At 48.5% G+C, this 12,960-nt stretch overlaps 2 protein-coding genes across 2 annotated transcripts in view; both read right to left on the bottom strand.

The window, feature by feature from the left end:
- The window catches only part of IFT172 (intraflagellar transport 172), a 33,273-nt gene extending 25,072 nt beyond the window's left edge, over positions 1 to 8,201 (bottom strand). The window contains exons 1-11 of the mRNA XM_077774091.1: positions 8,088 to 8,201; positions 5,532 to 5,675; positions 5,192 to 5,304; positions 4,715 to 4,754; positions 4,352 to 4,417; positions 4,062 to 4,141; positions 3,762 to 3,849; positions 2,666 to 2,880; positions 1,620 to 1,743; positions 1,121 to 1,216; positions 77 to 238 (exon numbers count right to left, since the gene is read on the bottom strand). Of these exons, the coding sequence (XP_077630217.1) occupies positions 77 to 238; positions 1,121 to 1,216; positions 1,620 to 1,743; positions 2,666 to 2,880; positions 3,762 to 3,849; positions 4,062 to 4,141; positions 4,352 to 4,417; positions 4,715 to 4,754; positions 5,192 to 5,304; positions 5,532 to 5,675; positions 8,088 to 8,126 (1,167 nt within the window). The 5' untranslated portion in view covers positions 8,127 to 8,201. The remainder of the gene's footprint in view (positions 1 to 76; positions 239 to 1,120; positions 1,217 to 1,619; positions 1,744 to 2,665; positions 2,881 to 3,761; positions 3,850 to 4,061; positions 4,142 to 4,351; positions 4,418 to 4,714; positions 4,755 to 5,191; positions 5,305 to 5,531; positions 5,676 to 8,087) is intronic.
- A 2,351-nt stretch (positions 8,202 to 10,552) lies between these two features.
- On the bottom strand, positions 10,553 to 12,819 carry FNDC4 (fibronectin type III domain containing 4). The gene is made up of 7 exons (XM_077774105.1): positions 12,722 to 12,819; positions 12,395 to 12,539; positions 12,198 to 12,313; positions 11,766 to 11,970; positions 11,232 to 11,321; positions 10,816 to 10,940; positions 10,553 to 10,650 (listed from the first exon to the last, which is right to left on the bottom strand). The coding sequence occupies exons 2-7, from the start codon at positions 12,513 to 12,515 to the stop codon at positions 10,615 to 10,617; spliced, it is 693 nt and encodes a 230-aa protein (XP_077630231.1). The 5' UTR covers positions 12,516 to 12,539; positions 12,722 to 12,819; the 3' UTR covers positions 10,553 to 10,614.
- Between the last annotated feature and the right edge of the window lie 141 nt (positions 12,820 to 12,960).

The raw sequence follows: 12,960 nt of genomic DNA, 5'->3' as shown, positions 1-12,960 counted from the left end.
CTCCCAGGGACCGTGGCTCCCCTGAAGGAGCAGCTCAAGATGCCCCATTCCCTGCCCTTCCAATTCTGTCTCTTACCTCACTAAGGCGATTAGTGTTCAGGTCCCCCAACAACAGTGTGTCTGATGTGTGGGCCACCAGGTAACGTTCCTTTCCCAGGATCTTCACCTCTTCCACCTCATAGCCGTAGTGTGACTTGAGTACCACTCGGGTCCCCGATGATAGGTTCTTCACAATCACCTTGGTAAGGAACAAGTCTGAGCCCCCCAGGCTTCTCTCAACCCAGATATGCTGTGCCTTTTGCCCACCTCCACAGTGTCGGACAAAGCTAATATCTTATTTCCTCATCTGGCCTAGGATATTGTTGGTAGGAATGACACCTCACATTTACAGAGTGCTTTACTATTCATGAAATGCTTTCATATATTCTCTTTCGATGCTTGTAACACCAATGACTCTGAAAGTTCCATCACTCTCTCTACACTACAATCACTCTCTCTACATTCCTGTGCCTCTTTGTAAAAACTCTATGATGACTTCAACCATGGTGTACTATATAGTTGTTTCGTATGTCTGGCTCCCTTGCCAGAATGATCTTCATGAAGGGACAAGGTATTACCAATAATTATATTCTCAATACCTAACAGTGTCACACACAGAGAATGGACAGAAAATGAAAGAACGAAGGAATGAAGGAATAATAAATGAAAAGAGTAAAGAGATAGAGAAAAGTGAGCTCAGGGACTAAGAAATTAGCTTGCAACATCACACATGGTGAGTTCAGAGGCCCTAAAGCAATACGACATACCCGCGTAATCTTATTGATCAAATTCCCCAGTTGACAGAATACAGGGAGTGAAGTTTTAAACCAGGAAGAAGTTAAGTAGCAACCTCTGTGCCCCTTAAGCTCTTAGGTCTGTTGTTTACATATTTTCTTACAATAAGCTGGAAGAACTATAGCAGGAAGGTTGCCTAAGAGTGCCCCAGACACATTCTGTTCTCCAGAACAGCTCTGCGAGGGGTGAAAGTTGACACTGTGCCTGTGTCCAGAAGGCAGGGAAGCATCACAAGGATGAAGGAGCGCTGGCAAGACTGCAGTGAGGCAGGCCACCAGCTGCTTACCTGGCTAGGTCCCACATACGTCAACTCAAACTTGTTCTTATAAATGCTCCTCCGGAGGCAGCAGTCAAACTGTTCCACTCCACCACAGAGTGTGCCCTAGGAGGGAACGTGACAGCATGAAACGTACCAGGCATGGGGAGGGTTTCTAGAGGCACCCACAAAACCTAGGTTCCAGAATCTAGAGAAGAGTTGGCAGTAAAAGGGCTGGCAGTTTTGGGAAGAACCAGATGGAAAGAGGGGGCAATCACAGGGCTCAAGGGCATCACACGGTGATGGGAAGAAACGGAGAACTCAGCCCTGCCTACAGAATTCTGTCTCTTTTGGCTTCTAATAAAGTGTGAATTTCTCTTTCCTGCCTTTAACGTCATATTTTTAGATTGGAGTCAAAAATGGAAGAGGAGATTCTCTAGTTTCAGGAGAGAGTGCTTTAGGTAAAGGCAAGATTTTTCCTAGTTTGGAGAAAGTCCCCCATGCAGAAAGGGATTACTAGTAAACACACCGCACACAGTCGTGAGCCGTCGCGTTTCCAGGCCAAGGCAGTGACGGTGTATAGGTTGGCAATCTCCTTGGGCTTTGCCTCCTCCCAGATGCTTCTTCGAGGGCTCCAGTTGAGCACCCGAAGTCTGAAATTAAGTAGGTGGCTTTTAGAACAGAGGGAGGCTGAGCAAAAGTGTGGAAATGGGTGGGTAACTGAAGGAAAGGAGTCTCGCTGTATCATAGAAGAAAAGAAGTTAGAGGACACGCGGGCTAGGGAGTCTCATAGGAGAGAACAAAAAGGTTCACCAGAAGGGAGCTGGGAACATCAAGTCAAAAGTAAAGTGGGGTGAGGGTGATGGGAGTAGAAACAACAAAAGGAGATCATGGCTGGTGAGAAAAATGAGCTGTCAGCAGCAGAGAAATAAGGAAAAAGAAATGGCAGGAAAACAGAGCAAAAGGAAGACAGATATACACATGAGACTGAAGGGGATAGAAAGGCAGGACCGACAAAGCTGGGGTTAAAAGTGTTCCAGGGACATGAGGGGACCCAGATCCAGGGTGTTTATTTACTCTTTCTTTCTTTCTTTCTTTCTTTCATTCATTCATTCATTCATTCACCAAACATTTAAGCACGTATTATGTACTAGATGCTAATGTAGGCACTGGAGATTAAAAAAAAAATTTTTTTTTTTTGAATAGGCTCCTCTTCTCAAGGGCATTTCAATTTAGCCAGAGAGTTACAAACACCCAAGTGTAACATAGCGTGCCAAACACTGTCAGTGGTCTGAAAAGAGGCAATGGTAACACAAAGGAAGTGGAGATGAATTCTACTGTGGAGTCCCAGGCAGAGGCACAGAGACACACCAAGACGCTGGTGCATTCCGGAACTGCCAGAGTGCCAACGGATGGTGGGAGCAGGAAGGGGGAAGCGCAGGAATTAAAACCTGAGCATCTCTTCCAACATACTCTTGATTCTCATCCCGTCTCCCACTCTGGTTGAGAATAACTGGGCTAAAGCAGAGTGCACGCAGGGCAAGTGCGCAGAGCGCACGTGGAAAGGGGACCCACCTGTCATAACTTCCCAGCACAACAGACTGGCCCCCAGGACTTGCTGCAGCGGTGGTGAACTCCCGCTCCTGAGGGTCACGGCTGTAATCAAACGTTTGTAGCACATGGCCTTCCTTTCCATAGGCCACAATCCGGCGATCACAGCCTGCAGCCACGATGCTGTTGGTTGCCCAAGCCAAGGCATAAGGTGGGCACGGGTGGTTAACCAACTTCCCCTGAGACAGAAGTAGCGGGTTTCAATCACTCTGATCCTGACAGCTCCAGCACTCTGCCCATCCTACTCTGCATAAATCTTCCTCCCAACCTTTTGCCACCCTAACATATCCTAATCTGGAGGACTTCACAAACTGTCTTTCTGCTGTATACTCTCACGCACATGCGTATGACATATACACACACTTACTGACCTTGTGCTCAAGAGGAAACCTCAAGATAGTCGTATGTTGGAGGTCTTTAATAAACACCTGGAAGGCCCTCCAAAGGGAGATGACCTACACATTAACCAACACTGGGTGGGCCCACAAGTAGCATAGGACTCTTTCTTTTTAGGAGACGTAAATTTCATTATTACAAACATTCAGTAATTCTTTTTTTTTTCTTTGAGTTTTAATTACTTAAGTAATCTCTACCTCCAACGTGGGATTCGAACTCGTGACTCTGAGATCAAGAGTCACATGCTCTACTGATTGAGCCAGCCAGGTGCCCCTACACAAGTAATTCTTAATGTAAGTGATTCAAGCAATAGAGAATTATATACAGTAAAATGGGAACAGTCTTCTCCCCCATCTTTTCCCTTTTCCCTCTTGAGAGTAAATGACTTTTTTTCCTGTGAATTTATATACATAAATATACCTTTTACATAACTGAAAATAATGTCCTTATTCTCAGAATCCACTTGACTTCCCCTTTTCCCACACACACACTAAGCTCTGGCCTCCTGAGCACAAACTCTCTCTGTGGCTGTATCCAAATGCCTCTTTCGGATGTCCTGCCCCTGTAGCCACCTCTCCAGGGCATCTCAATCTGAATGTTCCACTTCCTCTGGGTGGGATCTTGGGTTTCCATACCCCCATCCCAGAGCCTCCTTTAGTCATACCTGTGACTCTCCAGAGCCTTCATCATCAAAGAAATACCTAACGATGGTGCCATCTGCGTGACCAGAGAGAATTCCTTTCCCGGAGCAACTAAAACAGGGGAAGAGGAGGAAAGGAAAGAAATACAGGAAGAGATCATTGTTTCTCACCAAGAAATCACCCTTCCCTGTCCCGCACTACCCCAGCTGGGGTTCCTGCTACCAGCCCTCCCCAGCTTCCGTATTACAGCCTCCCAGTCCTGACCTCCCCAATGCTTCTCCATACATTTCCAAGCGCTTGGGGTGCCGCTCTTCCTTACTCACTTTGTTGTCAGTGATACAACGTAAGAATCTGTCCCATAGATGGTAGATGATTTATTAGTTTTAGTGTTTGCTAAACGAACCTGAAAATGGGAAAATGGACACAAATCTGGTTAGGCGACTTTCAATCTCACCCAGGTCCTAAGGAAAAAAAAAACACAGAAAAAAAAAACGGTCTTTCTCTTTTCTCTCCCAACATACAACTTGACCCTTAAGAAGTTTAACGGTATTTCTCTCTCCAGAACCATTATCGCCACCCACAACCGCTCTTATGTTTCTCTTCCTCCTTTTACCTTCCCTTCCGCCAGTCCAAAGACAATGATGTGCTCTGCTGGCCATTGCAGACAAGTGACAGCACTCTGTAGGAAGCAAATCATGGAAAGGATAACCCCGTCTCTGTAGCTTGGCACAATTATAACAACCTGAACCTCCCCGCCACACGTCACTGCCCCAGCTGCCTACGAGGGAGGGGAGGAGAGGACACGACTGGGCTTTACGGAGGAAAGTGGATGGGGATGGGCAGCCCGGCAGCACCATCGCTGCAGTGCAAAGACAGATTCAATGTTAAAAAGTGCAACTCTCAGTTACATTTATAAGTAGATATACTGATACATGTTTGTGCATTCTAATCTCCCAGAGATTGGTCTGAACTTTACCGTCTGGATGAACTTGTTACAGATGACTTTCTTGTCACCCCTGCCAAAAAAAGGAGGAGAAGAATATTAAAAACACTTCCATAAAAATAAATTGCCACGCATGATGCCAGGGGAAGGGAAGAAAGAGCAGATACCTTCCCTGGCTCCGTAGTGTTCCCTACCATTCCACCGGAGCCCTGAAAGGAGGCATAAGAGGGAGCCTGAACAGCTTTGGAACAGTAACATAGATGCTGTATCACCCAGGGCTCCCAGGATCTCAAGGCCTCACGTTGACCATAGGCTGATTCCTCCAGGGATGGGCTCTCAGAACACGTGGGGCAAGCAAAGGCAGGGAAGCAACATCGGACTCTGGAAGGCCTTTGCCTTCCATGTTCCAGGCTGGATCAGCACCTTCTCTACTCCCCCTCCCTGGGAAGGCATTTCTTCCTGCCCCCCCTTCTTTTCCAGGTCACCCCACATCCCAGTCTCTATCCTCACCAATCTTCTCCAATCTTGTAAACATAGATGATGTTGTCGGTCTGTCCTATGGCAATTTTAGTGGAATCAGGAGAAAAAGCCATGCCCTTTACCATATAGCTCTTCCTGCCATACTAAGTTAAAGAAAAAAAAAAAAGAAAGAAAGAAAAGGAAAAGAAGTAATGAGTACACATGGAAAAGAAAAAAGGGGCATGTGTGACTTAATGGGCTTGAGGGATTTATCCTGAGAAAAGAAGGGGCAGGCCACTTCCTATGCTTATGGCTGGAGAGTCGGTTAGGAAGAATTCCAGGTTCATAAGGCCCCAGTGGCAAGCTCAGGTACACAGAGTACTCTCTTCACCTTCATGTCAGCCGGTTTGGTGGAGAATTTATCTCTCCGCTCTCCATGTTCATCATACAGCAATACCACCCGGTCCACTGTGCAGACAGCAAATTTGGCATTGTTCTGGGACCAAGCCATGCAGGTCACCTTTGCAGCTCCATCCTGCAGTGGCAGCGGGGGCAAAAAATAAACCCAGGCGCTCGTTTAGAACAGCAGAAGCATTTCTAGTTCCTTTAGTTCTAGCGCGACTTGGGTCAATTTTCCTCAGCATAGTACTTAAACCAGAGATGCCTGTGTTGCATGCTGGTCTCCAAGGCTATAAAACCCTGGACCAGGAGAACAAGGTGTTTCTAGAAACCCATAATGCAAACATGCTACATCAATTGTACCAATTTGCCCTGCAATGGCCTTGTTTCCTCATATCTCAGGTCTGCTATGGAAATAAATTCAATTGGTCCGATAAGTTTTGGTCTTTAGCCACATATATGTATTTTTTGAATACCCTATTGAGAAAGGTGGCTGGCCAGGGGATGAAAGGAAGGCAAAGAGCAAAATACGGTCCCTGTCCGAGGCAACAAGATGGAGCAAAAACAGGAAAAGCCCCATAAAAGCGGCACATAATGAAGCACAATAATAATTTGGAGAAGCTTGAGAAAATTTTATGTTTAAATGATCAACTTTAAGCTTTGAAGAATGGATCCACAAATGGGGAACTAATGACCAAAGGCAAATCTGGCCAAGAAACAGTAATTTGATTTAGCTGAAACTATCTTGCAAATAAAATAGAGGAGATAAGGCAAGAAAAACAGAGTGAGATCAGCTCAGGAAAGGTCTTCGAAGCTTGGCCATGGAGTTTGGGCTTAATTGGTAGGAAAAGGAGATATGGTGAAAGTTCCAGAATGGGGAGTAAAATAGATAATCAGAGTTGAGACTTAGAATGAACAATGCCACCTGGTTAGTTTTTGCGTTCCTCCCTCCCCACCCCTCGAGGACTTAACAGAAGCCCAAGTTAGTAGTGATCCTCTCCCAGTGACTTATTCTCGCCAGCGTTGGTCCTCAATGGTTCTGCACTAAGGACTTCCCTCCTTGGAATAAAAAATTTAGCTTCTGCTCCAATTGTGTGATTAATTATTGGGTTCATGAACTCTGGTTTAAAACTTCTGTACTTTTCACTCCTAACCCACCTACTTCCAAAGTAAAAGTTTAACAACAACAAAAAGGTCCATTTTCATCAAAATCCTCAAACCAGAGTCAGAAAAGGAGTCACCCGCCACCTTTACTGCGCTCCAATTCTTGATTAAATTAGGTTCAACAACCAATGCTCATCATCTTCCTTCATCATTTTGCCCAAACCTGGACCTCTGCCCTTCCCTGCATCATGACATCTTATTTTGAAAGACTGAAGGAGGTTTTCATTTCCAATTATTCCACTAGGGTAAAGGAATTTTTTAATTACAGTTTCAGGGGCAATTTAGTGAGCAATGAGCACCTCTCTCTTTCATCCCAATTTCCTCCTACTGCTATGCCACATACTCTGTGAAGCCTTCCTGATTCCTCACAGCACTGTCACGAGGATGAAATGAGGTAGGGAACAGAATAACTAACCATCAACAAGATCTTGCCATAGACTAGGCATTTTGATAAGTGTCCGATATGCATTACCTCATTTAGCTCATAACGCTGAGACAGTTGCCATTATTCTACCTATTTTACAAATGGGGAACCCGAGGTTCGGAAAGGTTAAGTAATTTGCTCAAGCTTACATACACAGTTTATAAGCGGCAGAGCCAAGATTTAAATCCGTGTATGCTGGACTCCACAAAACACAATCCTAACTTCTTAACTTATGCAGCCAGGCTACCTATTAAACATACACTGAGGCAGTATTATTATTAGCTTTGTATAATTTTGTCCTTTAAATTTTGAATGTTCTCCTCTCTTCTCCATCAGTTTTTACACTGCTTCTCAGTTTACCGTGGACTTTGTGTACATTACTTCAACTCTTCCTCCAGATCCCCTAAGGTTGCTTTTATTGTTACTTCCATTTTCCAAATGAAATAGTTGGGTGAGTGTTCAGAGAGACTGTGGCCTGGGCTGAAGTCAGCGGTATTGGGTCATTTATTTAAAAAGTACAGCTGGCCCTAGGACTTAAATTCTGGTCTCCTATCTCCCAAACCCAGCCTTTTTTTCAGCATGGTTTAGGCTTCCTCCCCCAGAGCCCAGCCTCTTCTGAGTCTGGGATCTTCATCATCAGCAGGAACGTATAAGGTCTTCTACACTCCCTCTTTGGGGCTTGCACCTAAAGCGTTTGTTTATTTGGGTGCAGATTTATGTTCTTCGTTTACATGTGCGCCCAGCACGGGGCCTGGAACACAACCGATGCTAAAGGAAACGGAACGAAAGCTACTGAGGTTAGCGATACTGAACGCTATCGACCGCGCACAGTCGAGATCATCGCTAGAGCCTTCAGTCTTCCGCGTACAGTAGGCGCTAAACATCATTAAATTTCAGTTGCCTCACTTTTCTTGGAACGTGAAGGCGGGCGGGGGCGGGAAGAGGCACGCAACTGCTCACCTGAGGGCTCAGCAGGGTCCTCAGGTGCTTCAACTGCATGACGAACACCTGTCTCGCAGATGCCACCAGTCAGCGACAACTCCCGTGGTTACCTGGACAACCCGCCACGTAGCCGCAGCGACTACCGCTGACGCAGATGCGACCAGAGCGCCACACACTTCGCAAGGTCACCACGTAGGTTCGCGGCGAAGCAAACAGAACGTGCGCAGGCGCAGTGAGATCTAGGGCGGGACTCCGAGAGGAATTGAATCCTCTCCCCAACCAATCCCGTCGTTGCCTTCAAGCCCAGGCTTAAGCCACGCCCACAAGTCCTCAGCAAACTCGGGATCGGACGTAATCGCAGTCTTTCTCGCGCCTTCGTGTAAGTGTACCTGAGTGCATTCTTTTAATCATCACAACGCTGATGGAAAGCAGGGCAATTGCTTTCATAGGCCTTTTGCAGCTGATGGAACTGAACCCGGGTACGTTACGTGACTGCACGGGACCACAAGGCTAATAATGATAGCTAACAGTGAATACTCAGCGTGATATCTGCCAGGTATTGTGCAAAGTGTTGTACATGCATTATCTCATTTAATCTCAAAGCCACTTTTTGAAGACGATGATATCCTTAGTCCCATTTTACATAATAGGAGGCTCAGGATTAGCAGGGTTACTGACCTAAACTAATAATAAAGGATGTATGTAACTGGGATTCAACCCAGAGCTGGTGCGTTTAAACACCCTTATATCCGTTCTGAACTCCTGGCTCCCTATCTCCATGCCATACCTCTAGACCCTATGCCACCCCCATCTCAGGAAATGATGTGTCCAGAATCTGAGAGATGAGTGTTTTGGAACCAGTGGCCAGTGAGAGGTAAGGTACCCTACTTCAGAATTGGGGAGCAGTGGCTTAAAGACTGCTGCCCAGATCAGGATGCTTCTTTAGTTCAAGGCAGAGGGTAAACCGGAGCTTGGCTCACCTGATAGGTTAAGGTTAAGTCTTGTGATACCGGGAGTTGGAGCTTGGTTAAGTAGAAGGGATATTGGCTTCTTGATCTCTCTTTGGATCGGGGTTCCTTTCAGAATTATTGGCTTAAATTCTTGTAATATATCAGAGAGACTGAGATGCAGAGAAGGAGAGTTATTCATATACCTCCTCTGGAAAGATCCCAAGTTGAGAAGACCCGTAAGTCTCCAGAAAGTGTAGCATATGCTGTCTACACCAGTTCTGGGTTCTGAAGTCTTTCCCCCACAGTGGATGCAAACGCCCACAGCTAGTTCTCTCACGGGCACCATCCCCCCTATTTTTACAGGAATCAAATAGCCCCAGAGCCCAAAGTAGAAGTCTTTTGACAGGGGGTTTCCAACCCCTCAGTTTTATTTCCATAATCCTCCTCTGAACATAGTGGCGGAGAGTGAATATAAACTCATTTACACTTCACAATCATTGACTTTGACAGAATGAGCAGAGACAGACAGGAGGGAAAGTGAGGGAGGGAAGAAGTACAGAAATGCATAGGATAGGAGCACGTGGCACCAAGGGATCCGTTAGGGTAGCTGCTCTTTCGTTTGTCCCAAGACACTGTTCAGTCCTTTTCTGAAAATTAAGTCATGGGTGATGGAGGAATCAGAGGGATAAATGGGGAAGAGCTTGGGTATCAGTGTGGGCAGGGAACATAAAAAGGTTACTGGCCCTCTCATGTGGTATCACCTTAGTTTCCACTGATACAGAACTTACATCCCCTTCTTTACCTTCCCCCCTTCTCACTAAACAGAACAAAAGGAACTAGGGCTCTAGCTTTCTAACCCCATTTCTGGCCTCTCTCTCTGGCTAGAGAGTCAAACACCTTAAAATGATAGTGCTCTTGTGGAGTTGGTGGTGGTGTGAGAGGCCCTTGTTGTCAGGAGACAGGCAGTGGGGAAATGTCTTCAGCATACTATATGGTATACGATACAGTCAGCTCCAGTTTGTCCAAGAACCTTTATTGGAAAAATGTCCAAGGGGTGAGATCACCAGCAGCTGGAGGGGCTACCAGGTGAGAGGGGGAGCACCTGAGGCTCCATGGAAGACATTGGAGTAGTGCAGTGCGGCATCTGCCTCCGGACTCAGACAATTTCTTTTATTTGCTGGGGGAGGGGGAGTCCCCAAAGCAACACCCCTCTCTGAGACCCAGAGGCAAGATGTGGGGGCAGCTGGGGATGCCGAGAGTCCTGATGCAGGTGAAATGGGGGCCCTGTTTGGGACCTAATGGGATACAGTTGAATAAGTGACTTTCCCCTGGACCTGGGGGATGGAAGGACATATCCCATCTGATAGCCATTCCCCAGGTCCAGGGGTGCAGACCCTAAGAGACCTACCTTCTGGCCCTGCTCACAGTGGAAAGAGGATGGGTACCAGGCCTGAGGTTGTGGGAGTGTCATTACCCTCTAGGAGACTGGGATCCTTCAGTCTTGGGAAGATCACCATCTGGGGCTCTTCCTGACCCCATCCCCACCCCTATCCCCAGGTTGCTTGTGCATCTGTTTTCTGGTTCTGTTTCTTCACTCATACATCGATGGTGTTGATGGATGGTGACTTTTTCTGTAAAAGAAAATAGCTTGAGTCTCTAACTGTGGCACAGTAATAGCCTCCTCCATCCCAAATATGCATTCTCCTTCTTTTCCTGCCCTTCCTTGGCCTTCTCCCTTTCCATGGCTGCTCCCAGAAGCAAAATCACCTTTTCCTCCCTCACAGACCCCACATCACCTGTCTTGTCCCCACTGGCCTTCCCTGCGGACTCTGTTCCGGCCCCTTCCCCTTCTCCTTGGGGTTGTTGTTGGAGTCATTGTCCTTGATGATATCATACTGACGGCAGAATAGCCCAATTACAGCTGAAACACAACAATACAGTCTGAGCTGTGATCTTGACCTCCCCACTCACAGCATTAAAGGTCAGTGAGATACTCATACAGTTCCTAGAAAATCCTTGAATTCCTGGTGCCCATGTGCAAGCACCACCCTCTTAATCTTCCTCTCCTCCAACTTCTGTTCACCCCCCTCAACTAAGAATGTCCCCGCTCCATCTCTCTCCCTGTCTTTCCTCCCGACAATCTTTACCACCTCCTGCCTTCACTGAACCCCCCAGGCCCCAATCCTTGACCCCCGTCCAGCAGCTTACTCACCAGCCCACATGAGCAACACCACCACAATGATGACCACTTCCCCCGTCTGTAGTGGTCGCTCTCCATCCAGACCCTCCACTGTGATGTCACCTAACAAGGAGGAGATAGACTCCAGATTATGGGGGAGCAGCTGCAGAGTTCTTCTATGCTTCTGGGCACTGGTGTCAGGGTAGACCCATCACCAGGTTGCCCCTGGTAGCCTCTCTCTAGGAAGCTATTGGTGGACAGGTAGTTAGAGACCAAAAAGCAGGAGAGCGGCAGGCGGGTACTCACGCAGGCTGTGGTGGAGGATGTGAACTGAGGATGGGTAAAAGGAAGCTTAAAAGCCCTCCCCCCAAATGATTCATTATCAGCCTGCCTATATCCAGTCCCCTTTTTCCTTCGTTTCTTGGCAGTATGATGAATTAAATCATCCTTTTATTCATCTAAGCCTGACTGTTGCTGGTTTGGGGGAAATAAACAAGAGGCTAAAGGCCAGGTAAAAGGCCAGAGAATCCAAAGCTTTAGAGAGTGGAGAATAGCTGAGATCCTCACCTGGGCTTGAACTGTTTGAGGGTAGCCGGTCAGAACCCTTGAGAGTTCGGAAGTGCACCCGAGGCCCTGGGGGGCTCTCTCCCCGAAGGCCGATGCTCCTGACCTGCACTGTGTAGTCGCTGTCTTCAGCCAGGCCCCAGAGGGCACAGGCCCGAGTGGTGGTGTTCACCTCCCGGATCACACGCTGTCCAGGGCCATTCTGTCTCTGCAGGGAGATGATGGGACAGGAAGGCAGTCTCACACCAGTCCCAGGACTCTTGAACATCCAAGCACTCCACGGAGTAGGGTGAAAAACGCAGCCTGAGCCAGGAAACACCAGCTCCCAGATTCCCCCACCACTGGGAGGGGAGCTTAGGTCCGGGGTGGTGTTAACCGAAGGAATGTTCAGAGATCCAAGGACACAGGTTGAGGGAGCAGAAGGGTGATTCATACTTGCTGGGAAATGGAGTAGCCAATGACGATGTTGCCTTCTGGGACGTCCCAGGACACAGTGGCCGAGTTGGCTCTGAGGTGAGTGACTGTCACATTCACAGGAGAGGGAGGCCGGTCTGTGGGTGCCAGTGAATTAACAGGTTAAAAGGAACCATCCACAGACTAGCTCTGGTTAACCCCACGCCCCCTTTACTCACCTGCTCGCACAAAGCCCAGGTCACAACTGACCAGCAGGAGGACCGTGGGGCTTAAATATGGGGAGAGGGGCATCAGCGAAGCCATGGTCCCCACCGAGTCCGCTGGGAGGCACTGGGGCATCCGCTTGACATCCAGGCGGGGCTCCTGGAGGTGGCAGGAGTTTGGGGGGGGGGGGTCAAGGACTGCCCAGAACGCACGGTGGCAGCAGCTCTCCCGGGCTCCCCATCGCCCACAGCAGGCCGGGACCCCCCCTTCTCTCCATGCCTTCTCCGCCCCCGCATCACCCGGGCACCCCCAATGCGCGGCTCTGCCCTGCCCACACCCACCTCCGCCGGTCCTCGCGGTCGGTCAGGCCTCAGGGGGCTGCTCGGTGCCCAGAGGGCGGCCCATCGCCCGACTCTGGCGCTGCCCCTACCCCATCCCGGCGCGGGCCCGGCGCGGCGGGCAGCGCGGGACCGAGCGGCGGGCAGAGGGGGAGGNCATTGGCGGACTCCTGGGTCCCCATCCCTCTGATCCTGGCCTCGGCCCGGGAGCCTGCGGGGTCGTGGGGAGAGGCGCAGGTGTG

Source organism: Crocuta crocuta, unplaced genomic scaffold, assembly GCF_008692635.1.
Source record: "Crocuta crocuta isolate KB4526 unplaced genomic scaffold, BGI_CrCroc_1.0 scaffold246, whole genome shotgun sequence".
NCBI classification, from domain to species: Eukaryota; Metazoa; Chordata; class Mammalia; order Carnivora; family Hyaenidae; genus Crocuta; species Crocuta crocuta.
Note: the sequence above shows the minus strand (reverse complement) of the source record. Positions and strands in the feature narration are given on the sequence as shown.

What these genes read in the sequence shown, in the direction of transcription:
- FNDC4 (XM_077774105.1), bottom strand. Translation starts at nt 12,515, where the DNA reads ATGCCCCAGTGCCTCCCAGCGGACTCGGTGGGGACCATGGCTTCGCTG. An exon ending in GGTGTTGCTCATGTGGGCTG is followed by an intron (nt 10,941 to 11,231) that starts GTGAGTAAGCTG and finishes GTTGTGTTTCAG; the next exon opens with CTGTAATTGGGCTATTCTGC. An exon ending in GGCCAGTGGGGACAAGACAG is followed by an intron (nt 10,651 to 10,815) that starts GTGATGTGGGGT and finishes TTTCTTTTACAG; the next exon opens with AAAAAGTCACCATCCATCAA.